Source organism: Staurois parvus, unplaced genomic scaffold (genome assembly GCF_062004578.1).
Source record: "Staurois parvus isolate SC_StPar_1 unplaced genomic scaffold, SC_StPar_1.0 ptg001079l, whole genome shotgun sequence".
Lineage (NCBI taxonomy): Eukaryota > Metazoa > Chordata > Amphibia > Anura > Ranidae > Staurois > Staurois parvus.
Window position 1 is genome coordinate 490,833 of NW_028318875.1, and position 27,990 is coordinate 518,822.

General features: G+C 48.1%; 2 protein-coding genes across 4 annotated transcripts in view; both read left to right on the top strand.

The window, feature by feature from the left end:
* Positions 1–27,990, top strand: part of LOC149440487 (uncharacterized) — a 67,317-nt gene that overhangs the window by 26,063 nt on the left and 13,264 nt on the right. Inside the window, exons 1-5 of one of the 3 annotated variants that reach the window (XM_089658532.1) lie at positions 12,464–12,554; positions 13,982–14,111; positions 14,228–14,427; positions 14,517–14,729; positions 14,852–16,643. The exons of the other annotated variants lie outside the window; for them this stretch is intronic. Of the exons in view, the coding sequence (XP_089514658.1) occupies positions 14,078–14,111; positions 14,228–14,427; positions 14,517–14,729; positions 14,852–16,643 (2,239 nt within the window). The 5' untranslated portion in view covers positions 12,464–12,554; positions 13,982–14,077. Of the gene's footprint in view, positions 1–12,463; positions 12,555–13,981; positions 14,112–14,227; positions 14,428–14,516; positions 14,730–14,851; positions 16,644–27,990 lie in introns of those variants that run through there. 3 annotated transcript variants of the gene reach the window in all.
* LOC149440489 (uncharacterized) lies at positions 2,124–9,213 on the top strand. Its single transcript, XM_089658533.1, has 6 exons — positions 2,124–2,207; positions 2,999–3,120; positions 3,237–3,433; positions 3,523–3,738; positions 3,863–4,004; positions 5,978–9,213. The coding sequence occupies exons 1-6, from the start codon at positions 2,194–2,196 to the stop codon at positions 7,696–7,698; spliced, it is 2,412 nt and encodes an 803-aa protein (XP_089514659.1). The 5' UTR covers positions 2,124–2,193; the 3' UTR covers positions 7,699–9,213.

The window sequence follows — 27,990 nt, forward strand, 5'->3', positions numbered from 1 at the left end:
ACCCTGCCCCAAACCCCACCCCCGGCCCTCCCCAACCACGCCCCCTTAAAGCTTATGAAATTACCTTTTTCTTTAGAATAAATAGTCCAAAATATAAAACTGTACATAGTAATGTATATCCCCCCTCCCCTGTACTCCATTATAGTGATATGACATGTATACAGTAACGTATATCCCAGCTCCCCTGTACTTCATTATAGTGATAGGACATGTTGTATACAGTACTTAATGTCCCCCGCGGTGGTGGAGAGGGTGTCTCCTCTCAGCGGAGGAGAGCGGACCCTTCCTGCACCTGTCCCCTTGGCGGCAGTGCCGCAGAAGCCGGAAACCGGAAGTTGTAAACCGGAACTCGGCTTCACAATGAGGCTTGGAGCGCAGGTATAGTTGCTCCATGCTTCATCTGTGCTCGCCGCTCACCACAGAGGAATTTGGCGAGCGGGCGAGCGGCTTTTTCAAGCCCTGCGGTACACCATATGGAAGGTCCATCTCCATTCCTCAATATAACATCATGTTCCCAACAAATGAGGAGGAGATACTGGACACCATATGAAAGGTCCATCTCTATTCCTCAATATAACGTCACGTTCCCAACAAATGAGGAGGAGATACTGGACACCATATGAAAGGTCCATCTCCATTCCTCAATATAACGTCACGTTCCCAACAAATGAGGAGGAGATACTGGACACCATATGGAAGGTCCATCTCCATTCCTCAATATAACGTCACATTCCCAACAAATGAGGAGATACTGTACACCATATGAAAGGTCCATCTCCATTCCTCAATATAACGTCACGTTCCCAACAAATGAGGAGGAGATACTGGACACCATATGAAAGGTCCATCTCCATTCCTCAATATAACGTCACGTTCCCAACAACTGAGGAGATACTGGACACCATATGAAAGGTCCATCTCCATTCCTCAACAGAATGTCATGTTCCCAACAAATGAGCAGGAGATACTGTACACCATATGAAAGGTCCATCTCCATTCCTCAACATCACTTTCCCAACAAATGAGGTGAAGATACCGTACACCATATGAAAGGTCCATCTCCATTCCTCAATATAACGTCATGTTCCCAACAAATGAGGAGGAGATACTGGACACCATATGAAAGGTCCATCTCTGTTCCCCAATAGAATGTCATGTTCTCAACAAATGAGGAGGTGATAAGTGGAAAAGTGGAAAGCCTGAAACAAGTTTATAGATGAAGCAGCAGCTGTGTGTTTGGTTTTTCTTAGCAGGCTCCAGACTTTACTATACAGTAGATCCACCCAATCAATTTTTCATGCCTTCCTCTGCTGACTCTCAGGCCCTCTCATGCTCCCTCTTGGTGCTTCCTCAGTTCTTCTGCTCCTCCCAGGAACTAGGGACCACAACGACTACCTTCAGGACGGCGAGCGGGAAAAGATCAGGGAACAACATTATAGGTACCGACATTTTTCACTATTTTATGGGCACTTGCAGTCTGCACATCTATTTACTCATCACAATCTCATATTTTATTGTGTACAAAAAAAAAAATCAGAGAATATATTGTTTAAATTTTTTACGGTTTAACTGGAAGGAGTTTTGTCTTTTTTCAGCCAGACTAACTATGTAAGTACACTGGTATTCATTGATCTGTAGAATTACTTATTTTTTTATTATTATATTATTATTTTTGATACATTTAATATTTATAACCCAAAATGCCGATTTTAAAATGTGTGAACAAAATAATAATAAAGAAAAAATGCTCCTGAGCCAAAACACATCATTTTCCGGCAGAGGATGCAAAAATAAAGATACAAATAGTTAATGATTGATTCGGTTTCAACTGAAGTATAATGTGCGTCACAATGTATGAAATATCAAAATGAAGGATGCACTTGAGCTGTGCTACTACTTTTCACATTTTATGCTACATTGTACTTTGATAACTTTTTATATAAAATTGCTATTGTTACAAAATATATATAACCGAAGAAAGAGCTACGGGGCGGAGGGCGAAATATGGAAATAGAAGGTACGATGCAGCTACTAAAATCAGCACAAGATGGCGATATCATGTGTTGTGAGAGGACAGCTCAGACAGGAAGTTATGTCAAGTAGGAACAGGAAGTGATGTCAGGTGAAGAAAAGGCATTATATAAGGGAAAGACAGGAAGTTCCAAGAGAGAACGAGAGAGGAGACATCACTGGATGACACCTAGGAGGTAATAAGATCTTATTTTATATTTACACCCAGTAACCTTATCCTCCATCGTCATGTCGGTCTTCTTACTCCATCGGCACTTTGGCCTTCTTACTCCATCGGCACATTGATCTTTGTCCTCCATCGTCACTGTGATGTCTTTCATGGTTTATAGACCGGATACGTCCTAAATATAGAACCATTTATCCAACCGTCCATCCAGAGCCTCTGGTTTATAGACCGGATACATCCTAAATATAGAGCCATTTATCCAACCGTCCATCCAGAACCTCTGGTTTATAGACCGGATACATCCTAAATATAGAACCATTTATCCAACCGTCCATCCAGAGCCTCTGGTTTATAGACCGGATGTGTCCTAAATATAGAACCATTTATCCAACCGTCCATCCGGAGCCTCTGGTTTATAGACCGGATGCGTCCTAAATATAGAACCATTTATCCAACCGTCCATCCAGAACCTCTGGTTTATAGACCGGATACATCCTAAATATAGAACCATTTATCCAACCGTCCATCCGGAGCCTCTGGTTTATAGACCGGATACATCCTAAATATAGAACCATTTATCCAACCGTCCATCCAAAAAAATGATAAAAATTTCATATGGGTACAGTGTTGCATGATCGCGCAATTGTCGTTTAAAGTGTGACAGCGCTGAAAGCTGAAAATTTTGCCTGGGCAGGAAGGGGGTATAAGTGCCTGGTGGGAAAGTGGTTAATAAAACAGACCTGACTGGAGAGGTGAGGAGGATTCTGGAAATGTACTTAGTGATGATTTAATTTTGCACAGGATACATTTGAAGTGGAGAGGAAACCTGGGCAACGTCCAATCCCATGATCCATCTTCAGAAGTATACAAGGATCTCTACAAGGACGTCATGATGGACAATCGGCTGCCCCTCACATCACCGGGTAAGAGGAGACTTTATTGGAAAGGAGAGAGCAGTACGGAGGATCCACCTAGATCCCCCATCATCTGATAAACACATAGAAACAATGGATTCAGTCAGTGTGTGTGTTTCCTACAGATGGATCCAGTCATAGGAACCCACCAGAGAGATGTCCCTGTCCTTTGTATACCAGGGATTCCACACAGGAAGGTCACACCATCCCTCACCATCATCAGGTAGATGGATCCAGTCATGGGAACCCACCAGAGAGATGTCCCCGTCCTCTGTATTCCCGGGATTCCACACAGGAAGGTCACACCATCCCTCACCATCAGGTAGATGAGGAACAATCACTGATAGTATCATTAGGATCTGTACATTATCTGCACTGTTACCATTGATGTCATTTTTATTATATATTCAGAGTGGAAGCCTGAGAGATTGTAAAGTTGAGGTTAAAGAAGAGATAAAAGAGGAGGAGGAGGAGGATGGGATGAGGGAGTCAGGGCTTCCCAAAGATCTGTACCAGGACACCATGGTGGAGTCATCCAGCTACAGAAACTCACCAGAGAGATGTCCCCGTCCTCTGTATTCCCGGGATTCCACACAGAAAGGTCACATCATCCCTCACCATCATCAGGTAGGTTGGAGTATCTACAACTTAAAAATGATACCAAACTGTATGAGATGATTATCTCTGAGGTCTCGGAGTGTCAGTGATTTATGTTTTGAGGATGGTCTTTGTTATCATTTTGTGGTTTTAGGGCAAGGAACGGATTGATATCAAAGCTGAGGTGAAGGAGGAAGAAGAAGAGACGTATGTGATGGGTGATCAGCAATGTATGAAGGGGGATGTATTTATGGTGACGATTAAAGAGGAAGATCCTTCTCTGTATATCAGCTCAAGTGAGTACTCAGCAGAAACCGTTCACGTTTTTTGTTTGTAAGGCTTTAAGATTTTTTTTAAAAAACGATAGAAATTTGGAAGACCTTCAGAACGTCCGATAAAATGAGACTAAATGGTACACAAGCCTAGTAAAGCCTTATCCCTATCTTCACTCACCGGCCACTTTATTAGGTCCACCTTGCTAGTCCCGGGTTGGACTCCCTTTTGCCTTCATTCTTCGTGGAATAGATTCCATAAGGTTTTGGAAACGTTCCTCAGAGATTTCGGTCCATATTGACATGATAGCATCACGCAGTTGCTGAAAATTTGTCAGCTGCACATCCATGAAGCATTGATACAAGGCAGGATGGATCCACCACACCATGACACCACCACCAGCCTGAACCATTGATACAAGGCAGGATGGATCCACCACACCATGACACCACCAGCCTGAACCATTGATACAAGACAGGATGGATCCACCACATCATGATACCACCACCACCAGCCTGAACCGTTGATACAAGGCAGGATAGATCCACCCCACCATGACACCACCAACCTGAACCGTTGATACAAGGCAGGATGCATCCACCACACCGTGGCACCACCACCAGCCTGAACCGTTGATACAAGGCAGGATGGATCCATGATTTCATGTTGTTTACGCCAAATTCTGACCCTACCATCTGAATGTTGCAGCTGAAATCCATCAGACCAGGCAACGTTCTTCCAATCTTTTATTCTCCAATTTTGGTGAGCCTGTGCCAATTGTAGCCTCCGTTTCCTGTTCTTAGCTGACAGGAGTGGCACCCGGTGTGGTCTTCTGCTGCTGTAGCCCATCTGCTTCAAGGTTAGATGTGTTGTGCGTTCAGATATGGTATTCTGCATACCTTGGGTGTAACGAGGGGTTATTTGACCTCCTGTTGCCTTTCTATCATCTCCAATCAGTCTGCTCATTCTCCTCTGACCTCAACAAGGCATTTTCCTCCACACAACTGCCACTTACTGGATATTTTCTCTTTTTCGGACCATTCTCTGTAAACCCTAGAGATCCCAGGAGATCAGCAGTTTTTGAAATACTCAGACCAGCCCGTCTGGCACCAACAACCGTGCCATATTCAAAGTCGCTTAAATCCCCTTTCTTCCCCATTCTGATGCTCGGTCTGAACTTTATCAAGTTGACTTCACCACGTCTAGAGGCCTAAATGCATTGAGCTGCTGCTGTGTGATTGGCTGATTAGCAATTTGTTTTACTAAGCAATTGAACAGGTGGACCTCATAAAGTGGCTGGTGAGTGTATATAAAGCCTAAGTGGTCTTCATTTATTCAAGCAATGTCAATATAATCCAAAGCCATGCTTCTTGAGAACCAGTTAGCAAACAATTGCTGACTTAACAAGATTCACAGGCAGTTTAACTCGCCAGAGTCTCACAGGCAAATCCCGGTATAGCCCATTATAGTGTGGCACAGCACAAAGATTGTTTTTCATGGCCTTTCCAAGTGTAAAGACATTGACGTTGTAGGCCTAACTCTCCAGAAGAAGAAATAATTAGAGGGTGGAGGGAGGTCCATCATTATTCCTCTTTAGAGCAATGTCCTCAATAAGGATCTACTGTTACCTAGTATGGTTTGGGTGTTGGTGTTGATATGGTCTGGGTTTTGATATGGTTTGGGTGTTTGGTGTTGGTATGGTTTTGATGTTGATATGTTTGGGTGTTGGTGTTGGCATGTTTGGGTGTTGGTATGGTTTGGGTGTTGGTGTTTTATGATTTGGTGTTGGTATGGTTTGGGTGTTGGTGTTTTATGGTTTGGTGTTGGTATGGTTTGGATGTTTGGTTTTGCTGTGCTTTGGGTGTTGGTATGGTTTGGGTGTTTGGTGTTGGTATGGTTTGGGTGTATCGCTTAATCTGGTTTAAATTGCTGTTATGATTGTACCCAATCCAAGGAGCATAAAAACAAACATAACATATATTATATTTTTCAACAGATGGACAGTATTATTGGAATTCGAATACATCCGAGAGATGTTTTATTACATCTCCAGATTGCACTGCAGCAGATATTAGCGTTGCTCAACGTTCTCCAAAAGTCACATATTGTGGGCTGGCAAGAACAATGGACCCTTCTAATCCTGAGGAACCTTCTCATAAATTCCATACTATGACTTCAGATGTCCATCTAAGATCATTAGATCCTTCTAATCCCGGAGCTTCTTCTGATAGATCTCATACTATGACTTCAGATGTCCATCTAAGATCAATGGATCCTTCTAATCCCGAGGAATCTTCTCATAAATCCCATACTAGGACTTCAGATGTCCATCTAAGATCAATAGATCCTTCTAATCCCGAGACTTCTTCTGATAGATCCTGTACTATGCCTTCAGATGTTCATCTAAGTTCTCACAGTGCTGATAGATCAACAGATCCATCCAATCCCCAGAAACCCTCTTCAAGCCATGAAGGAGCTGACATGGGAGAGAACTCATTCTCATGTTCGGTGTGCGGGAAAACCTTCTCTAAGAAAAAAGCACTTCAAAAACATCAGAAAATTCACAACGCTGGGCGTCCTCACTCATGTTCGGAGTGCGGGAAATGTTATTCTGACAAAAGAAACCTTGTTATACACCAGAGAATCCACACGGGCGAGCGTCCCTTTTGCTGTTTAGAGTGCGGGAAGTGTTTTTCTAAGAAAGAAACCCTTCTAATACACCAGAGGATTCACACGGGCGAGCGTCCCTTTTGTTGTGTAGAGTGCGGGAAATGTTTTTCTCAAAAAGGATGCCTTCGCAAACACCAAAGAAGTCACACTGGCGAGCGTCCTTATTCCTGTTCCGATTGCGGGAAATGCTTTTCAAAGAAAGTATCCCTTCTTACGCACCAAAGAAGTCATACGGGCGAACGCCCCTTTTCCTGTTCGGAGTGTGGAAAATGTTTTACTGACCAAGGAAACCTTCGTAAGCACCAGAGGGTTCACACGGGCGAGCGCCCCTTTTCCTGTTTAGAGTGCGGAAAATGTTTTTCTGAGCAAGGAAACCTTCATACACACAAAAGAAAGCACACAGGCGAGCGTCCCTTTTCATGCCCGGAGTGCGGAAAAGGCTTTTTTCAGAAAAAACAGCTTCTTCTACACCAGAGAAGTGTTCACTCAGGTGAGCGTCCTTATTCTTGTTCAGTGTGCGGAAAATATTTGACCACGAAAGAAAAGCTGGTCAATCACCAGAGAATTCACTCGGGCGAGAGTCCTTATGCGTGTTCGGAGTGCGGGAAATGTTTGACCACGAAGGAAAATCTTGTTAATCACCAGAGAATTCACTCGGGCGAGCGTCCTTATTCATGCTCCGAGTGCGGGAAATCTTTCACTCGGAAAGAACACCTTGTCAGACACCAGAGGACTCACTCGGGGGAGCGTCCCTATTCGTGTTTGGAGTGCGGGAAACGTTTCACTACCAAAGGAACCCTTGCTTTTCACCAGGAAACCCACTCAGGGGATCGTCCTTATGCGTGTTCAGAGTGTGGCAAATGTTTCACCACGAAAAAAAACCTTCTTAACCACCAGAGACGTCACTCAAGTGAGCAGCCCTATCTGTGTACGGAGTGCGGGAAATGTTTCAGCCAGAAACACTTACTTCTTGCGCACATGATAAGGCACAACTCCGAGCATCCTAACAACTTGGAGACGGCAGTGAATGTTTTACAGAGCACATAAATCCGATAGGAGAGAGCATGCCGGCGGACCCTTTTTTGACAAATGGACGATGGCTTTCATTGGATGGAACTGTTTGTCCAATCGAAGGACTGAGGCCTAAAAAAAAAGGACTTTTTATAATCTGCCCATCCTGGCAAGTCACATTTCATTTATGGGTGGAGTTTATTAGGTTGAGTCTTCTGTTGGCTTTTTCTGCTTCTCGAGACTCCAAATTGCGGGATGAGCCTACTATAGTCCCCTCCCTCCAACCTCCCCGTTCTTTGGGTGCGGAGTTATATAGAATTGAAGTAATAAATGTAGAACATCAACTCGACTTAATGTGACTCCTCGAATTTTTTTTTTTTTTTTTTTTTCCATCACAATGATGGTGGTATACGGTATGTAGAGCGGTGGTCTCCAAACTGCGGCCCGGGGGCCGGAGGTGGTCCTTTGCTAGCCTTAATCTGGCCCTTGGGGCACGATTTCATCCATGATGGAGACACCATTCCTCCCAGTGACACCATCTATGGTGCGTTTCCTCCCATTGATACCACCAATGGGGCCTCCCATTGTAACCAATGATGGGGCATTGTCTATGCCCACTGAGGCCGGGGAATTTTCTGCTCCCACTGGTCACAGTCCGGCTCCCCAAAAGCCTGAAGGACAGTAAAGTGGTCCTTCGCTTAGAAAGTTTGGAGCCGCCCCCCCGATGTAGAGGATTTCAGGAAAAGGAAGATGGCGAAGGATTACTGTGAGTGCCGCACGTGCCCGGAACGCTCTCTAAAGTGGTGGAGGTCCTTGTCGGGTCTTTAATTATTACTTTTGTTATCAATAAAGTAAAAAAAAAATATCACAATCACATGACTAAAGTACCGATCCTATCCGGGCCTCGGGGGGCGAAATGCGTGAGTGGGCATGGCCAGGGCAGCGGCAGCTGAGGTCACCTGATGATACTGCACTCCTGGGGTCAGTAGAGCGGCATCCTTCCCTTACTGATCCTTCTATCCGGGCCTCTATGATCAACTCCCTGGTGGGCAGGGGGTGAAACGCTTTAGTGGGTGTGGTCAGAGCGGTGGTAGCTAAGGTCACCTTATGAAACTGGACTCCTGGGGTCAGAGTGGCATCCATCCCTTCACTTACCGATCCTTCTCTCTGAGCCTCTATGATCAAGCACCTGGTGGGCAGGGGGTGAAACGCATCAGTAGGCGTAGTCAGAGTGGTGGCAGCTGAGGTAATTTGAAGATACCAGACTCCTGGGGTCAGTAGAGCGGCGTTCTTCCCTTCACTTACGGATCCTTCTCTCTGGGACCAAGTCCCTGGTGGGTAGGGAGCGAAATGTGTCAGTGGGCGTGGCCAGAGTGGCAGCAGCTGAGGTCATCTGATGATACCAGACTCCCGAGGTCCGTAGAGCAGCGTCCTCTTCACTTACCGATCCTTCTACTTTTAAAGCTTTGTGAGCCGAGTAGGTTGTATTTCAATGTTCAGTTTGCTCTTCGTTCTGTAGGTTTGCCTTTCTAAATAAAAACTTTCAAAATCGTTGTTTTTCATTTCATATTTTTTTTGTTCTCTGGATGTGGCGTGAGGAATATTCTGTGTGTGTAATCATCGATGTATCCTGATAGAAGAATGAACAAGAGCAGAAAATTATGAAAAGCAACGTACACTGCAGTGAATATATATCACACTATGGTGGCGTTGCATAGCAGGGCAGCACATATCCATTTTTAACCCTCTGGAACATGACAATGGGTGGTTCCCAATGGCCCATGGGAATCCTTTCACGTGCGGGCTTTGGGTTTCCAATACAGGAATGGTTATTTCCCTTTTAGAAGGCACTAAAGCCAGCTGGGATTTGGTAAGGTTGCTGTGGTGCATCCATCACCCGCTGACCTCATGTTCCCAAAATGAACAGGAAAGTTCCCAAGTTGACCATGGGAATACTTTAACATGGGGCCTTTAGGATTCCACTCCAGGCATGGCTGTTTGTTCTCTAGAATCCACTAAAGCCAGCCCAGCTGGGATGGACCGGTATGCCGTGGTGCATTCAGCAACCGATGATAGGGAACTCACATTTCTGAAGTGAACAGGAAAATTCTGTTTAGTCAGGAATACTGCTGAGAAAGACCTGTGCTCTGTTGTATTGGGATAAAGTCCAGGTATCCCCAAGTATAAGGCATGCCCCCTGTCTTCCTGTCACCCCTGCTATCTTACTCAGGTCTCACTGGAAAGGTGACCATCATGTTCCCAACAAAAGGGTTGGAGATACTGTACACCATATGAAAGGTCCATCTCCATTCCTCAATATAACATCATGTTCCCAACAAATGAGGTGGAGATACTGGACACCATATGAAAGGTCCACCTCTATTCTTCAATATAACATCATGTTCCCAACAAATGAGGAGATACTGGACACCGTATGAAAGGTCCATCTCCATTACTCAATATAACGTCATGTTCCCAACAAATGAGGAGGAGATACTGGACACCGTATGAAAGGTCCATCTCCATTCCTCAATATAGCGTCATGTTCCCAACAAATGAGATACTGGACACCATATGAAAGGTCCATCTCCATTCATCAATATAATGTCATGTTCCCAACAAAAGAGTTGGAGATACTGGACACCAGGGCTTGAAAAAGCCACTCGCCCGCTTGCCAAATGCGAGGAGAAATTCTCTAGCGGCGAGCACAGATGATGGAGCGGCTGCGCTCTAAGCCTCATTGTGAAGATGAGTTCCAGTTTCCGAGTTCTGGTTTCCGCTTCTTCGGCACCGCCGCTGAGGGGACAGGTGCAGGAGAGGTCCGCTCTCCTCCGCTGAGAGGAGACATCCTCTCCACCGCTGCAGGGGACTCGAGGAGTAAGTTTTATACATGTCATATCACCATAATGGAGTACAGGGGAGCTGGGATATACATTATTGTATATAGTTTTATATTTTAGACTCTTTATTCTAAGGAAAAATTTTATTTCATAAGCTTTAAGGGGATGTGGTTGGGGACAGGGCTGGGGGTGGGGTAGGAGGCGGACATGGGCAAGGTTGGGTGGGGCAACTGGTGGAGAGTAAGGTTTGTGCCTGGCTAGTAGGTCTAGACTCGAAATTTGAAGCCCTGCTGTACACCATATGAAAGGTCCATCTCCATTCCTCAATATAACGTCATGTTCCCAACAAATGAGGAGGAGATACTGAACACCATATGAAAGGTCCATCTCCATTCCTCAATATAACGTCATGTTCCCAACAAATGAGGAGGAGATACTGGACACCATATGAAAGGTCCATCTCCATTCCTCAATATAACGTCATGTTCCCAACAAATGAGGAGGAGATACTGGACACCATATGAAAGGTCCATCTCCATTCCTCAATATAACGTCATGTTCCCAACAAATGAGGAGGAGATACTGGACACCATATGAAAGGTCCATCTCCATTCCTCAATATAACGTCATGTTCCCAACAAATGAGGAGGAGATACTGGACACCATATGAAAGGTCCATCTCCATTCCTCAATATAACGTCATGTTCCCAACAAATGAGGAGGAGATACTGGACACCATATGAAAGGTCCATCTCCATTCCTCAATATAACGTCATGTTCCCAACAAATGAGGAGGAGATACTGTACACCATATGAAAGGTCCATCTCCATTCCTCAATATAACGTCATGTTCCCAACAAATGAGGAGGAGATACTGGACACCATATGAAAGGTCCATCTCCATTCCTCAATATAACGTCATGTTCCCAACAAATGAGGAGATACTGGACACCATATGAAAGGTCCATCTCCATTCCTCAATATAACGTCATATTCCCCCCCCCCTCCACAGCCGGCGTATAGAGTGGCAGTAAACAGCTGAAGATCAGGTAACCTGCTTCCATATGTGATCCCTCATTCCCTAGCAGAGGGCTACATGTGTCTGCATGATCCCTCGCTCATCCTCCCCACTGATAAGTGGTGGAGGGACCAATCAGTAAAGAATAGAGGGAGGATGATGGAACGTGTAGTCCCCTAGAAAGCTATGCCCTTTGGGAAAAATAGTGCCTGAACTACAGCCCCCACCAAGCCTGGCTGTCAGAAGGAGAGAGCAGGATTTTCCTGGTCAAAAAAATTCATCCAAGGAGACAGTGCAGTGCAGGAAGAGAGAGTGGGAGGACCCCTCTGTGGGGACCGACCCAAAGAGGGAATCTGAACCACTGGAAAGCCATTGCTGTGCGGGAAAACCAAAGAGTAGAGAGCTGTTACATGAATGCGGAGTACATACCTCCAGACTTTTTCAGATGGGAATGAGGGACACCTATTAGCAAATGTAGGTAGGCATAGGACATCCCCCACCACGCCCCGTTACAAGAAGAATTATACAAAAGAAAAAAGATTAGTTAAACCCACAATTGATTTTTTTAAATCACTATTCCTTTATACCGGCTTTTGAAGTTTACAAATGCAGCAATTTAAAAAATGGATGAAAGGTTTAGAATGGGAAACTCTTTTTGAAAGATAAATAGTGCATTTTCTAGACAACTATACAGATCAGACCAAAACAAGGGACAAACGAAGAGGAAAGATAGACAGGGGGACTTTGTTCCAAACCAGGGACAGTCCCTCAAAATCAGGGACAGTTCCTTGAAATCAGGGACAGTCCCTCAAAATCAGAGGGCGGAATGCTGAAACATAACGTAGGATGCGGTAATTGAATTCACCACAAGATGGAGATATTACAGGGAGAGGACCACTCAGACAGGAAGTGATGTAATGTAGGAACCGGAAGTGACGAAAGACAAAGACAAGCCATTCTATAAGGTGAAGACGGGAAGTTCTGGGAGAGAAGAACGAGGTGGAGAGGAGACGTCGCTGGATTACACGGAGGAGGTAATAAGATCTTATTATTATTATATATATTATTTACACCCAGTAACCCCCCGTCATGTCCGTCCTCTTCCTCCACCGTGATGTCTTTTATCTCCAACTTCCAGTGCCTCTGGTTTATAGACCGGATACATCCTAAATATAGAACCATTTATCCAACCGTCCATCCAGAGCCTCTGGTTTATAGACCGGATACGTCCTAAATATAGAACCATTTATCCAACCGTCCATCCAGAGCCTCTGGTTTATAGACCGGATACGTCCTAAATATAGAACCATTTATCCAACCGTCCATCCAGAGCCTCTGGTTTATAGACCGGATACGTCCTAAATATAGAACCATTTATCCAACCGTCCATCCAGAGCCTCTGGTTTATAGACCGGATACGTCCTAAATATAGAGCCATTTATCCAACCGTCCATCCGGAGCCTCTGGTTTATAGACCGGATACGTCCTAAATATAGAACCATTTATCCAACCGTCCATCCAGAGCCTCTGGTTTATAGACCGGATACGTCCTAAATATAGACCCATTTATCCAACCGTCCATCCAGAGCCTCTGGTTTATAGACCGGATACGTCCTAAATATAGAACCATTTATCCAACCGTCCATCCAGAGCCTCTGGTTTATAGACCGGATACCTCCTAAATATAGAACCATTTATCCAACCGTCCATCCAGAGCCTCTGGTTTATAGACTGGATACGTCCTAAATATAGAACCATTTATCCAACTGTACACCCAGAGAACCAGGAAAGAGCAGAGTCACGGAGGCCAAGTGAGTGGAGTTTACTGAGGAAGAGCGGGTGGTCAACTGTGTCAAAGGCAGCAGAAAAGCTCTACCTTTCTGAGTATGGAGTACTGTCCGTTGGATTTAGCAGTTAGTTGGTCATTGGTGAGTTATATTAGAGCAGTTTCAGTGGAAAGTTGCGGGTGAAGCTGGACTGTAGGAGATCGAGAAGGTTGTAGCAACTATATTTTGGGAATATTGTAATTCATGCAATACGTGTTCAAGCTGACCAACTTCACCAAAGTCATCCATCTCTGGCCAGTCCCGACTCTACTCACAACGCAAATACAGATCTGCTTACAGCATACTTTAAGGAACATATAGTGCCAATATGGGGAAGACGGACACAGTTGGAGGGTATTACCTTCAGAGGTGAGGAGGATTCTGGGAGGTAACATGACATCACTCTTATCTCTATTAATAAAACACAGACCTGACCGGAGAGGTGAGGAGGATTCTGGCAGGTCACATGACATCAATCCTATCTCTATTAATAAAACACAGACCTGACCGGAGAGGTGAGGAGGATTCTGGGAGGTCACATGACATCACTCCTATCTCTTTTAATAAAACACGGACCTGACTGGAGAGGTGAGGAGAATTTGGTAATTGTACTTAGTGATGATTTAATTTTGCAGAGGATAAATGTGAAGAAGACATCTGGAAAGTTGAAAACCAGCTGCCAATCTCATAATCCATCTTTAGAAGGACACAAGGACCTCTACAAGGACGTCATGATGGACAATCAGCCTCCCCTCACATCACCGGGTAAGAGGAGACTTTATTAAAAAGGAGAGAGCAGAACGGAGAGTCCACCTAGATCCCCCATCATCTGATAAACACATAGAAACAATGGATTCAGTCAGTGTGTGTGTTTCCTACAGATGGATCCAGTCATGGGAACCCACCAGAGAGATGTCCCCGTCCTCTGTATTCCCGGGATTCCACACAGGAAGGTCACACCATCCCTCACCATCATCAGGTAGATGGATCCAGTTATGGGAACCCACCAGAGAGATTTCCCCGTCCTCTGTATTCCCGGGATTCCACACAGGAAGGTCACACCATTGCTCACCATCATCAGGTAGATGAGGAACAATCACTGATAGTATCATTAGGATCTGTACATTATCTGCATTGTTACCACTGATGTCATTTTTATTATATATTCAGAGTGGAAACCTGAGAGATTGTAAAGTTGAAGTTAAAGAAGAGATAAAAGAGGAGGAGGATGGGGGGATGGAGGAGTCAGAGTTTCCCAAAGATCTGTACCAGGACACCATGGTGGAGTCCTCCAGCTACAGAAACCCACCAGAGAGATGTCCCCATCCTCTGTATTCCCGGGATTCCACACAGGAAGATCACACCATCCCTCACCATCATCAGGTAGGTGGAGTTGGAACATCTATGTCTTAAATATGATTCCAAACTGTATGAGATATTCCTCTCTGAGATCTCCGGGTTCTTATGTTTTGAGGATGTTCCTTGCTATCTTTTTCTGGTTTTAGGGTGAAGAACTGATCGATATAAAAGCTGAGGTGAAGGAGGAAGAAGAAGAGACGTATGTGATGGGTGATCAGCAATGTGTGAAGGATGATGTGGTTAGGGTGACAATTAAAGAGGAGGAATCTTCTCTAGATGTTACATTTTACCAGTTGGCAACATCAATGGATCCTTCTAATCCAGAGGTATCTTCTGATAGATCCCATACTATGACTTCAGATGTCCATCTAAGATCAATAGATCCTTCTAAAACTAAGGAATCTTCTGATAGATCCCATACTATGACTTCAGATGTCCATCTAAGTTCTCACAGTGCTGACAGATCAGCAGATCCATCCAATCCCCAGAAATCTTCTTCAAGCCATGAGGGAGCTCACACAGGAGGGAGCTCATTGTCATGTTTGTTGTGCGGGAAAACATTCGCTAAGAGGAAAGGACTGCTAGGACACGTGAAAACTCACAAGGCTGAGCGTCCTCATTCCTGTTCGGAGTGCGGAAAATGTTATTCTAAGAAGGAAAGCCTTGTTTTACACCAGAGAGTTCACACAGGCGAGCGTCCCTTTTGCTGCTCGGAGTGCGGAAAATGTTTTCCCGGGAAAAAAAACCTTGTTTCGCATCAGAGAACTCACACCGGTGAGCGTCCCTTTTGCTGTTCAGAGTGCGGGAAACGTTTTTCTCAAAAAGGATGCCTCATTAAACACCGAAGAACTCACACTGGTGAGCGTCCCTATTCATGTTTGGAATGCGGGAAGAGTTTTCCTAGGAAAGGAACCCTTCTTGCACACCAGAGGTTTCATAGGGGAGAGCGTCCCTATTCCTGTTTAGAGTGCGGGAAATGTTTTTATGGCAAAGGATCCCTTCTTACCCACCAGAGAATTCATACGGGTGAGCGCCCCTTTTCCTGTTCAGAGTGCGGAAAATGTTTTTCTGACAAAGGGTACCTTCTGAAACACCAAAGAAATCATACCGGCGAGCGTCCCTATTCGTGTTCGGATTGTGGGAAAAGTTTTTCCAAGAAAGGATCCCTTCTTACACATCAGAGAAGACACACGGGCGAGCGCCCCTTCTCCTGTTTGGAGTGTGGAAAATGTTTTTCTGACCAAGGAAACCTTCGTAAACACCAGAGAATTCATACGGGCGAGCGTCCCTTTTCCTGTTCAGAGTGCGGGAAATGTTTTTCTGACCAAGGAAATCTTCATAAACACCAAAGGAAGCACACCGGCGAGCGTCCCTATTCATGTTCGGAGTGTGGAAAAAGTTTTTTCCAGAAGAAGCAGCTTCTTCTACACCAGACAAATCACTCAGGTGAGCATCCTTTTTCATGTCCAGAGTGCGGGAAGTGTTTGACCTCGAAAGAAAATCTTATTAATCACCAGAGAGTTCACTCAGGCGAGCGTCCTTATCCCTGTTCAGAGTGCGGGAAGTGTTTGACCACGAAAGAAAATCTGGTTCACCACCAGAGGATTCATTCAGGAGAGCGTCCTTATTCATGTTCGGAGTGCGGGAAGTGTTTCACCAAAAAAGGAGCCCTTGTTAGACACCAGAGAATCCACTCGGGCGAGCGTCCTTATTCGTGCTCAGAGTGCGGGAAGTGTTTCACCATCAAAGAGAGCCTTGTTTCCCACCAGAAAATCCACTCGGGGGACCGTCCTTATGCGTGTTCGGAGTGCGGGAAGTGTTTCACCACGAAAAAAACCCTTGTTAGCCACCAGAGGCGTCACTCAAGCGAGCGCCCCTATTTATGCACAGAGTGCGGGAAATGTTTCACGAAGAAACAATCGCTTCTTGCACACATGACCAAACACAGCTCGGAGCATCCCAACAACTTTCAGATTGTGGTGAATGTTTTACAGATCACGTAAGTCTATCTGGAGAGAAGACGCGACGGCAGACTTTTTTTGGGGGGGGGGGGGCAAATATACGGCAGCTTGTAACGTGCGGAACTCTTTTTAGTCCATAGAACAACCAGTACGTTGTATAGTGGGGTACATCCTGGCAAAGGTCCCGTTCCATTCATTGATGGAGTTTATTAGGCTTCTTCTGTTTCTTGGAGATGCGTGGTGTGGTACAGTAACGGTTAGGCATGGCAAAGGGAGGTTATCCTGGGGGAGGTGGTGTGGTTCAGGAAGGGGAGGTGATCCTCGGGGAGGCGGTGTGGCACAGCGAGGGGAGGTGATCCTCAGGGATGTGGTGTGGCACAGGAAGGGGAGGTGATCCTCAGGGAGGCGGTGTGGCACAGGAAGGGGAGGTCATCCTCAGGGAGGCGGTGTGGCACAGGAAGGGGAGGTGATCCTCAGGGAAGTGGTGTGGCACAGGAAGGGGAGGTGATCCTCAGGGAGGCGGTGTGGAACAGGAAGGGAGGTGATCCTCAGGGAGGTGGTGTGGAACAGGAAGGGAGGTGATCCTCAGGGAGGTGGTGTGGAACAGGAAGGGGAGGTGATCCTCAGGGAGGTGGTGTGGAACAGGAAGGGAGGTGATCCTCAGGGAGGTGGTGTGGAACAGGAAGGGGAGTTGATCCTCAGGGAGGTGGTGTGGAACAGGAAAGGAGGTGATCCTCAGGGAGGTGGTTTGGAACAGGAAGGGGAGGTGATCCTCAGGGAGGTGGTGTGGTACAGCAAGAGTTAGGTGTCTATGGAGTAAATATGACACAGCGATAGGGAAACCGTCCACTGGGCAACAATTAGGCTTGGTAAGGGAGGTGATCCTCAGGGAGGTGATGTGGCACAGCAAGGGGAGGTGATCCTCAGGGAGGTGGTCTGGCACAGTGATAGGAAAACTGTCCACTGGGCAGCTATTATGGGAAACGATCCTCAAGGCGGTAGTGTGGTACAGCAAGGGTTAGGTGTCCATGGAGGGGATTTATGGCACAGCAATAGGGAAACTGTCCACAGGGCAACAATTAGGCATGGCAAGAGGAGGTGATCCTCAGGGCAGTAGTGTGGTACAGCAAGGGTTAGATGTCTGGCACGGCAAAAGGAAACTGTCCACTGGGCAACGATTGGGCATGGCAAGGGGAGCTATCCTTGGGGAGGTAGGTAATATGGCACAGCAAAGGGAGACTATTCTCGGGGCGGTAGGTAATATGGCACAGCAACAGCAAGGGGCGACTATCAGGGCGGTAGGTAATATGGCATAGCAAGGAGAGACTATCCTCGGGGCGGTAGGTAATATGGCACAGCAAGGGGAGACTATCCTCCGGGCGGTAGGTAATATGGCACAGCAACAGCAAGGGGAGACTGTCCTCAGGGCGGTAGGTAATATGGCACAGCAACAGCAAGGGGAGACTATCCTCGGGGCGGTAGGTAATATGGCACAGCAAGGAGAGACTATCCTCGGGGCGGTAGGTAATATAGCACAGCAACAGCAAGGGGAGACTGTCCTCAGGGCGGTAGGTAATATGGCACAGCAACAGCAAGGGGACACTATGCTCGGGGCGGTAGGTAATATGGCACAGCAAGGGGAGACTATCCTCGGGGCGGTAGGTTATATGGCACAGCAAGGGGAGACTATCCTCGGGGCGGTAGGTAATATGGCACAGCAAGGGGAGACTATCCTCTGGGCGGTAGATAATATGGCACAGCAAGGGGAGACTATCCTCGGGGCGGTAGGTAATAGGGCACAGCAACAGCAAGGGGAGACTATCCTCGGGGCGGTAGGTAATATGGCACAGCAACAGCAAGGGGAGACTGTCCTCAGGGCGGTAGGTAATATGGCACAGCAACAGCAAGGGGACACTATGCTCGGGGCGGTAGGTAATATGGCACAGCAAGGGGAGACTATCCTCGGGGCGGTAGATAATATGGCACAGCAAGGGGAGACTATCCTCGGGGCGGTAGGTAATATGGCACAGCAAGGGGAGGCTATCCTCGGGGCGGTAGGTAATATGGCACAGCAAGGGGAGACTATCCTCGGGGCGGTAGGTTATATGGCACAGCAAGGGGAGACTATCCTCGGGGCGGTAGGTAATATGGCACAGCAAGGGGAGACTATCCTCTGGGCGGTAGATAATATGGCACAGCAAGGGGAGACTATTCTCGGGGCGGTAGGTAATATGGCACAGCAACAGCAAGGGGCGACTATCAGGGCGGTAGGTAATATGGCATAGCAAGGAGAGACTATTCTTGGGGCGGTAGGTAATATGGCACAGCAAGGGGAGACTATTCTCGGGCGGTAGGTAATATGGCACAGCAACAGCAAGGGGAGACTATCCTCGGGGCGGTAGGTAATATGGCACAGCAAGGAGAGACTATCCTCGGGGCGGTAGGTAATATGGCACAGCAACAGCAAGGGGAGACTGTCCTCAGGGCGGTAGGTAATATGGCACAGCAACAGCAAGGGGACACTATGCTCGGGGCGGTAGGTAATATGGCACAGCAAGGGGAGACTATCCTCGGGGCGGTAGGTTATATGGCACAGCAAGGGGAGACTATCCTCGGGGCGGTAGGTAATATGGCACAGCAAGGGGAGACTATCCTCTGGGCGGTAGATAATATGGCACAGCAAGGGGAGACTATCCTCGGGGCGGTAGGTAATAGGGCACAGCAACAGCAAGGGGAGACTATCCTCGGGGCGGTAGGTAATATGGCACAGCAAGGAGAGACTATCCTCGGGGCGGTAGGTAATATGGCACAGCAACAGCAAGGGGAGACTGTCCTCAGGGCGGTAGGTAATATGGCACAGCAACAGCAAGGGGACACTATGCTCGGGGCGGTAGGTAATATGGCACAGCAAGGGGAGACTATCCTCGGGGCGGTAGATAATATGGCACAGCAAGGGGAGACTATCCTCGGGGCGGTAGGTAATATGGCACAGCAAGGGGAGGCTATCCTCGGGGCGGTAGGTAATATGGCACAGCAAGGGGAGACTATCCTCGGGGCGGTAGGTTATATGGCACAGCAAGGGGAGACTATCCTCGGGGCGGTAGGTAATATGGCACAGCAAGGGGAGACTATCCTCTGGGCGGTAGATAATATGGCACAGCAAGGGGAGACTATCCTCGGGCGGTAGGTAATAGGGCACAGCAACAGCAAGGGGAGACTATCAGGGCGGTAGGTAATATGGCATAGCAAGGGGAGACTATTCTTGGGGCGGTAGGTAATATGGCACAGCAAGGGGAGACTATCCTCGGGGCGGTAGGTAATATGGCACAGCAACAGCAAGGGGAGACTGTCCTCAGGGCGGTAGGTAATATGGCACAGCAAGAGGAGACTATCCTCGGGGTGGTAGGTAATATGGCACAGTTCGGGGAGACTATCCTCGGGGCGGTAGGTAATATGGCACAGCAACAGCAAGGGGAGACTGTCCTCGGTGGTAGGTAATATGGCACAGCAACAGCAAGGGGAGACTATCCTCGGGGCGGTAGGTAATATGGCACAGCAAGGGGAGACTATCCTCGGGGCGGTAGGTAATATGGCACAGCAACAGCAAGGGGAGACTGTCCTCAGGGCGGTAGGTAATATGGCACAGCAACAGCAAGGGGAGTCTATCCTCGGGGCGGTAGGTAATATGGCACAGCAAGGGGAGACTATCCTCGGGGTGGTAGGTAATATGGCACAGCAAGGGGAGACTATCCTCGGGGCGGTAGGTAATATGGCACAGCAAGGGGAGACTATCCTCGGGGCGGTAGGTAATATGGCACAGCAAGGGGAGACTATCCTCGGGGCGGTAGGTAATATGGCACAGCAAGGGGAGACTATCCTCGGGGCGGTAGGTAATATGGCACAGCAAGGGGAGACTATCCTCGGGGCGGTAGGTAATATGGCACAGCAACAGCAAGGGGAGACTATCCTCGGGGCGGTAGGTAATATGGCACAGCAACAGCAAGGGGAGACTATCAGGGCGGTAGGTAATATGGCATAGCAAGGGGAGACTATTCTTGGGGCGGTAGGTAATATGGCACAGCAACAGCAAGGGGAGACTGTCCTCAGGGCGGTAGGTAAATGACACAGCAACAGCAAGGGGAGACTATCCTCGGGGCGGTAGGTAATATGGCACAGCAAGGGGAGACTATCCTCGGGGCGGTAGGTAATATGGCACAGCAAGGGGAGACTATCCTCGGGGCGGTAGATAATATGGCACAGCAAGGGGAGACTATCCTCGGGGCGGTAGATAATATGGCACAGCAAGGGGAGACTATCCTCGGGGCGGTAGGTAATATGGCACAGCAAGGGGAGACTATCCTCGGGGCGGTAGGTAATATGGCACAGCAAGGGGAGACTATCCTCGGGGCGGTAGATAATATGGCACAGCAAGGGGAGACTATCCTCGGGGCGGTAAGTAATATGGCACAGCAAGGGGAGACTATCCTCGGGGCGGTAAGTAATATGGCACAGCAAGGGGAGACTATCCTCGGGGCGGTAGGTAATATGGCACAGCAAGGGGAGACTATTCTCGGGGCGGTAGGTAATATGGCACAGCAAGGGGAGACTATTCTCGGGGCGGTAGGTAATATGGCACAGCAAGGGGAGACTATTCTCGGGCGGTAGGTAATATAGCACAGCAAGGTTGATGGACCTCCAAGCAGTAATATGGAACAGCATGGGTTAACTGTCCAGGGAATGACAATGGGGCACAGCAAAGGAAGACAAGAGGTTTCAGGGACCCACACTTAGGATGGCCTGGTGCTGCCGGTGAGGTGGTCTGGGTAACAGGTGGCTTGTCCTGGGAGGATCCATAGACGTCCATTGATCCTCTGGGTAGTACTGTGGCACAGCACAGGTTAACAGCCCAGGAAATGACAATGGGGTACAGCAAAGGAAGACAGTAGGGATCAGGGACTCACACTTAGGATGGCCTGGGGCTGCTGGTGAGGTGGTGGGTGTTGTCCTGGGGGGAATCAATGGAGGCTCATGGATCCTCTGGGCAGTATTATGGCACAGTCCAGGCAATGACAATAGGGCACAGCAAAGGGAGACAGTAGGGTTCAGGGACTCATGCTTAGGACTCCTAATGGCCCAGGGCCGGCGATGTGGTACCATTCAGATGGTAATTTTGTGCTAGACAGTAATATACAAGTTACCGGAAGGCAACCTTTAGGTATTCCAAGATATTAATATATGTAGAAAATAACATGAATGCATGGATCCATCCTGCCTTGTATCAACGGTTCGGGCTGGTGGTGGTGGGTGTCACGGAGTGGGGGAGATTTTCTTGGCACTAGCAAGGTGGACCTAATACCTAAATGGTATTTCATAAGTCCTGAGAAGTTTTTCCAGAATAAGGATATATTTACCTGTATCAAATAATTAGCCGCCCAAACACAACTATCCTAGAAGGTGCCGGGAGCGTATTAGGTCCATCACCTCGCCTTGGTAAAATAGGCCTCTGATACCCTTCATATTGGTATTCATTCTGATGGCAATTTCGTGCTAGGTAATAATATAAAAGTTACCGATAGGCAATCTTTAGGTATTCCAAAATATGAATATACAGTTGCAAGAAAAAGTATGTGAACCCCTTGGGATTACGTGGAGTTTTGCATGAATTGGGCATAAAATGTGCTCTGAACGTCATCTAAGTCACAACAATAGAAGAACACAGTCTGCTGAACGTAATACTACACAAACATTAGATGTTGCAATGGTTTAATTGCACATAACATGTAAACATTCACAGTGCAGGGAGGAAAAAGTATGTGAACCTTTGGACTTAATAACTGGTTGACCCTCCTTTGGCAGCAATAACCTCAACCAAACATTTCCTGTAGTTGCAGATCAGACCTGCACAACGATCTGGAGTAATTTTGGACCACTCCTCTTCACAAAACTGTTTCAGTGTAGCAATATTCTTGGGATGTCTGGTGTGAATTGCTCTCTTAAGGTCATGCCACAGCATTTCAATCAGGTTGAGGTCAGGACTCTGACTGGGCCACTCCAGAAGGCTTATTCTGTGCTGTTGCAGCCATTGTTTTGTTGAATTACTTGTATGCTTTGGGTTATTGTCCTGTTGCATCACCCATCCTCTTCGGAGCTTCAGTTGGCGGACAGATGGTCGTACGTTTTCCTGCAAAATGTCTTGATAAACTCTGGAATTCATTTTCCCATCAATGACAACAAACCGTCCAGGCCCTGAGGCAGCAAAGCAGCCCCAAACCATGATGCTCCCTCCGCCATGTTTTACAGTGGGGATGAGGTTTTGATGTTGGTGTGCTGTGCCTTTTTTTCTCCACACATAGTGTTGTGTGTTCTTCCCAAACAACTCAATCCTGGTTTCATCTGTCCACAGTATATTTTGCCAGTAGTGTTGTGGAACATCCAGGTGCTCTTTTGCAAACTTCAAACGTGCTGCAATATTCTTTTTGGACAGCAATGGCTTCCTCCGTGGTGTCCTCCCATGTACTCCATTCTTGTTTAATGTTTTCCCTATTGTAGATGTGTCAACAAAAATGTTAGTATGTGCCAGAGATTTCTGTAGGTCTTTAGCTGACACTCTGGGATTCTTCTTTACCTCATGCAGCATTCTGCGCTGTGCTCTGGCAGTCATTTTTACAAGACGACCACGCCTAGGGAGAGTATCAACAGTACTAAACTTTCTCCATTTGTAGACAGTCTGTCTTACCGTGGACACATGAACATCAAGGCTTTTGGAGATACTTTTGTAACCCTTTCCAGCTTCATGCAAGTCAACAATTCTTGATCGTAGGTCTTCTGAGAGCTCTTTTCTGCGAGGCATGGTTCACATCAGACAGTGCTTCTTGAAACCAGTAAACCCAAAACAGGTGTGTGTTTTTTAAGGGCAGGACAGCTGTCAGCAACACATCCAATATCATCACACTGATTGGAGTCAAGGTTGGCTCACTCCTGGCTCCAATTAGCTCTGGGAGAAGTCATTAAGCTAGGGCCTCACATACTTTTTCCTCCCTGCACTGTGAATGTTTACATGTTATGTGCAATTAAACCATGGCAGCATCTAATGTTTGTGTAGTATTATGTTCAGCAGACTGTGTTCTTCTATTGTTGTGACTTAGATGACGTTCAGAGCACATTTTATGCCCAATTCATCCAAAACTCCACGTAATCCCAAGGGGTTCACATACTTTTTCTTGCAACTGTATGTAGAAAACTACATGAAAGCATGGATCCATCCTGCCTTGTATCAGCGGTTCAGGCTGGTGATGGTGTTGTCATGGTGTGGTGGATCCATCCTGCCTTGTATTAACGGTTCAGGCTGGTGGTGGTGGTATCATGGTGTGGTGGATCCATCCTGCCTTGTATCAATGGTTCAGGCTGGTGGTGGTGTCATGGTGTGGGGGAGATTTTCTTGGCACTAGCAAGGTGGACCTAATAAATACCTAAATGGTGTTTCATAAGTCCTGAGATAACAGTTTTTCCAGAATAAGGATATGTTTACCTGTATCAAGTAATTAGCTGCCCAAACATCACTATCCTAGGAGGTGCCGGAAGCGGATTAGGTCCATCACCTCTCCTAGATAAAATAGGCCTCTGATACCCATCATATTGGTATTCATTCTGATGGTAATTTCATGCTAGACAATAATATACAAGTTACCAGAAGGCAACCTTTAGATAGTCCACGATATTAATATATGTAGAAAACTGCACTGGATGGCAGGATAGCTGAAGATTGCAATGACGGTGACATCCCATCGGTCACTCTTTGGACTTTCCCGTTGGTCGGCTCATTTCTGTCAACACCCTCCTCAGGAACCAAAAAAGAGGGGCCGCGTCGGTAGTCCGGAGCTCTCCTTTTACCATCAAACAAGGAGCGTCAGCTGAGACCTATGAAGGCCACCGCTCCATCTTGTTCATTGACTGGACTTTGACAAACTCGCCGGACTGGACTTTGTCAAGTATTTTCATTCTTGAACCCTTTTATTTCTCTGTTGCCTTATTGGCTCTTTTTCGTTTTTCAGATATAAATATTTCATGTACACCGCTTTATCTTTCCATTATTAAACAATAGTTTAAAAAAAGTGTTATTATTGTCTCTAATGCACTAACCAGTGGTGTCGCTGTATGGGTGTGGTGGGTACGAACCACACCCGGGTGACACCCGCCAGAAGGGTGATACCAGGGGCGGACTGGGCACTGGGGACAGGGTGGGTGATGCCCTGTAAAAAGGCTGCTCTGGTCTGGCAGGGGCGCGCTGGTGGGGCACTGGGGTCACCTGCCTGACATCGCTGTCCGAGGTTTCACAATTGCCTCCTCTGTGGCCAGTCAAGGCTGCGTATACACACTGCGGAGCGGGCTCCTCCTCCTCCACGGCTCGGACATTGCCCACAGACGGGAGGAGGAGGAGAGAGACCACCACGTGAGCTGCGCTGATCTGAGGTCTGCACTGCGTTTACTACGAATGGAGAGTTAGAGGGGAGGGGGGCATAGTGACCGGCAAGGGGGGCAGGTAAAAAAGGATGTACACATGGAGCAGTGATTTGGGGGGTCGGGGGTAAGAGGATATGAATGAGGGGGCACTTTGGGGGGTCGAAGGTAAGCGGATATGTACTAGGGGGTTCTTTGGGGGGTCGAGGGTAAGATGATATGAACGAGGGGGCGCTTTGGGGGGTCGGGGGTAAGAGGATATGAACGAGGGGGCGCTTTGGGGGGTCGAGGGTAAGAGGTTATGAATGAGGGGGCGCTTTGGGGGGTCGAGGGTAAGAGAATATGTACTAGGGGCGCGTTGGGGGGTCGAGGGTAAGAGGATATGAATGAGTGGGCACTTTGGGGGGACGAGGGTAAGAGGATATGTACTAGGGGGCGCTTTGGGGGGTCGAGGGTAAGAGGATATGTACTAGGGGGGTCGAGGGTAAGAGGATATGAACGAGGGGGCACTTTGGGGGCTCGAAGGTAAGAAGATATGTACTAGGGGCGCTTTGGGGGGTCGAGGGTAAGATGATATGAACAAGGAGGCACTTTGGGGGGTCGAGGCTAAGAGGATATGAATGAGGGGGAGCTTTGGGGGGGTCGAGGGTAAGAGGATATGTACTAGGGGGCGCTTTGGGGGGTCGAGGCTAAGAGGATATGTACGAAGGGGCGCTTTGGGGGGTCGAGGGTAAGAGGATATGAATGAGGGGGCACTTTGGGGGGTCGAGGGTAAGAGGATATGAACGAGGGGGCGCTTTGGGGGGTTGAGGGTAAGAGAATATGTACTAGGGGCGCGTTGGGGGGGTCCAGGGTAAGAGTATATGAATGAGGGGGCACTTTGGGGGGTCGAGGGTAAGAGGATATGTACTAAGGGGCGCTATGGGGGGTCGAGGGTAAGAGGATATGAACGAGGGGGCACTTTGGGGGGTCGAGGGTAAGAGGATATGTACTAGGGGGGTCAAGGGTAGGAGGATATGAACGAGGGGGCGCTTTGGGGGGTCGAGGGTAAGAGGTTATGTACGAGGGTGCGCTTTGGGGGGTTGAGGGTAAGAGGACATGAACGAGGGGGCGCTTTGGGGGGTCAAGGGTAAGAGGATATGAATGTGGCGGCACTTTGGGGGGGTCGAGGGTAAGAGGATATGTACTAGGGGGCGCTTTGGGGGGTCGAAGCTAAGAGGATATGAACGAGGGGGCGCTTTGGGGGGGTCGAGGGTAAGAGGATATGTACTAGGGGGCGCTTTGGGGGGTCGAGGCTAAGAGGATATGTACGAGGGGGCGCTTTGGGGGGTCGAGGGTAAGAGGATATGAACGAGGGGGCGCTTTGGGGGTCGAGGGTAAGAGAATATGTACTAGGGGCGCGTTGGGGGGGTCCAGGGTAAGAGGATATGAATGAGGGGGCACTTTGGGGGGTCGAGGGTAAGAGGATATGTACTAGGGGGCGCTTTGGGGGGTCGAGGGTAAGAGGATATGAACAAGGGGGCACTTTGGGGGGTCGAGGGTAAGAGGATATGTACTAGGGGGGTCAAGGGTAGGAGGATATGAACGAGGGGGTGCTTTGGGGGGTTGAGGGTAAGAGGTTATGTACGAGGGTGCGCTTTGGGGGGTTGAGGGTAAGAGGATATGAACGAGGGGGCGCTTTGGGGGGTCGAGGGTAAGAGGATATGAATGTGGGGGCACTTTGGGGGGGTCGAGGGTAAGAGGATATGTACTAGGGGCTCTTTGGGGGGTCGAGGCTAAGAGGATATGAACAAGGGGGCGCTTTGGGGGGGTCGAGGGTAAGAGGATATGTACGAGGGTGCGCTTTGGGGGGTTGAGGGTAAGAGGATATGTACTAGGGGGCGCTTTGGGGGGGTCGAGGGTAAGAGGATATGAACGAGGGGGCACTTTGGGGGGTCGAGGGTAAGAGGATATGTACTAGGGGGGTCAAGGGTAGGAGGATATGAACGAGGGGGCGCTTTGGGGGGTCGAGGGTAAGAGGTTATGTACGAGGGTGCGCTTTGGGGGGTTGAGGGTAATAGGATATGAACGAGGGGGCTCTTTGGGGGGTCGAGGGTAAGAGGATATGAATGTGGTGGCACTTTGGGGGGGTCGAGGGTAAGAGGATATGTACTAGGGGGTGCTTTGGGGGGTCGAGGCTAAGAGGATATGAACGAGGGGGCGCTTTGGGGGGGTCGAGGGTAAGAGGATATGTACTAGGGGGCGCTTTGGGGGGTCGAGGCTAAGAGGATATGTACGAGGGGGCGCTTTGGGGGGTCAAGGGTAAGAGGATATGAATGAGGGGGCGCTTTGGGGGGTCGAGGGTAAGAGGATATGAACGAGGGGGCGCTTTGGGGGTCGAGGGTAAGAGAATATGTACTAGGGGCGCGTTGGGGGGGTCCAGGGTAAGAGGATATGAATGAGGGGGCACTTTGGGGGGTCGAGGGTAAGAGGATATGTACTAGGGGGCGCTTTGGGGGGTCGAGGGTAAGAGGATATGAATGAGGGGGCACTTTGGGGGGTCGAGGGTAAGAGGATATGTACTAGGGGGGTCGAGGGTAGGAGGATATGAACGAGGGGGCGCTTGGGGGGGTCGAGGGTAAGAGGTTATGTACGAGGGTGCGCTTTGGGGGGTTGAGGGTAAGAGGACATGAACGAGGGGGCGCTTTGGGGGGTCGAGAGTAAGAGGATATGAACGAGGGGGCGCTTTGGGGGGTCGAGGGTAAGAGAATATGTACTAGGGGCGCGATGGGGGGTTGAGGGTAAGAGGATATGAACGAGGGGGTGCTTTGGGGGGTCGAGGGTAAGAGAATATGTACTAGGGGCGCGTTGGGGGGTCAAGGGTAAGA

Coding starts and splice junctions, on each gene's coding strand:
- LOC149440489 (XM_089658533.1), top strand. Junction 3,121..3,236: donor GCTGCCCCTCACATCACCGG/GTAAGAGGAGAC, acceptor TGTTTCCTACAG/ATGGATCCAGTCATAGGAAC. Junction 4,005..5,977: donor TTCTCTGTATATCAGCTCAA/GTGAGTACTCAG, acceptor ATTTTTCAACAG/ATGGACAGTATTATTGGAAT.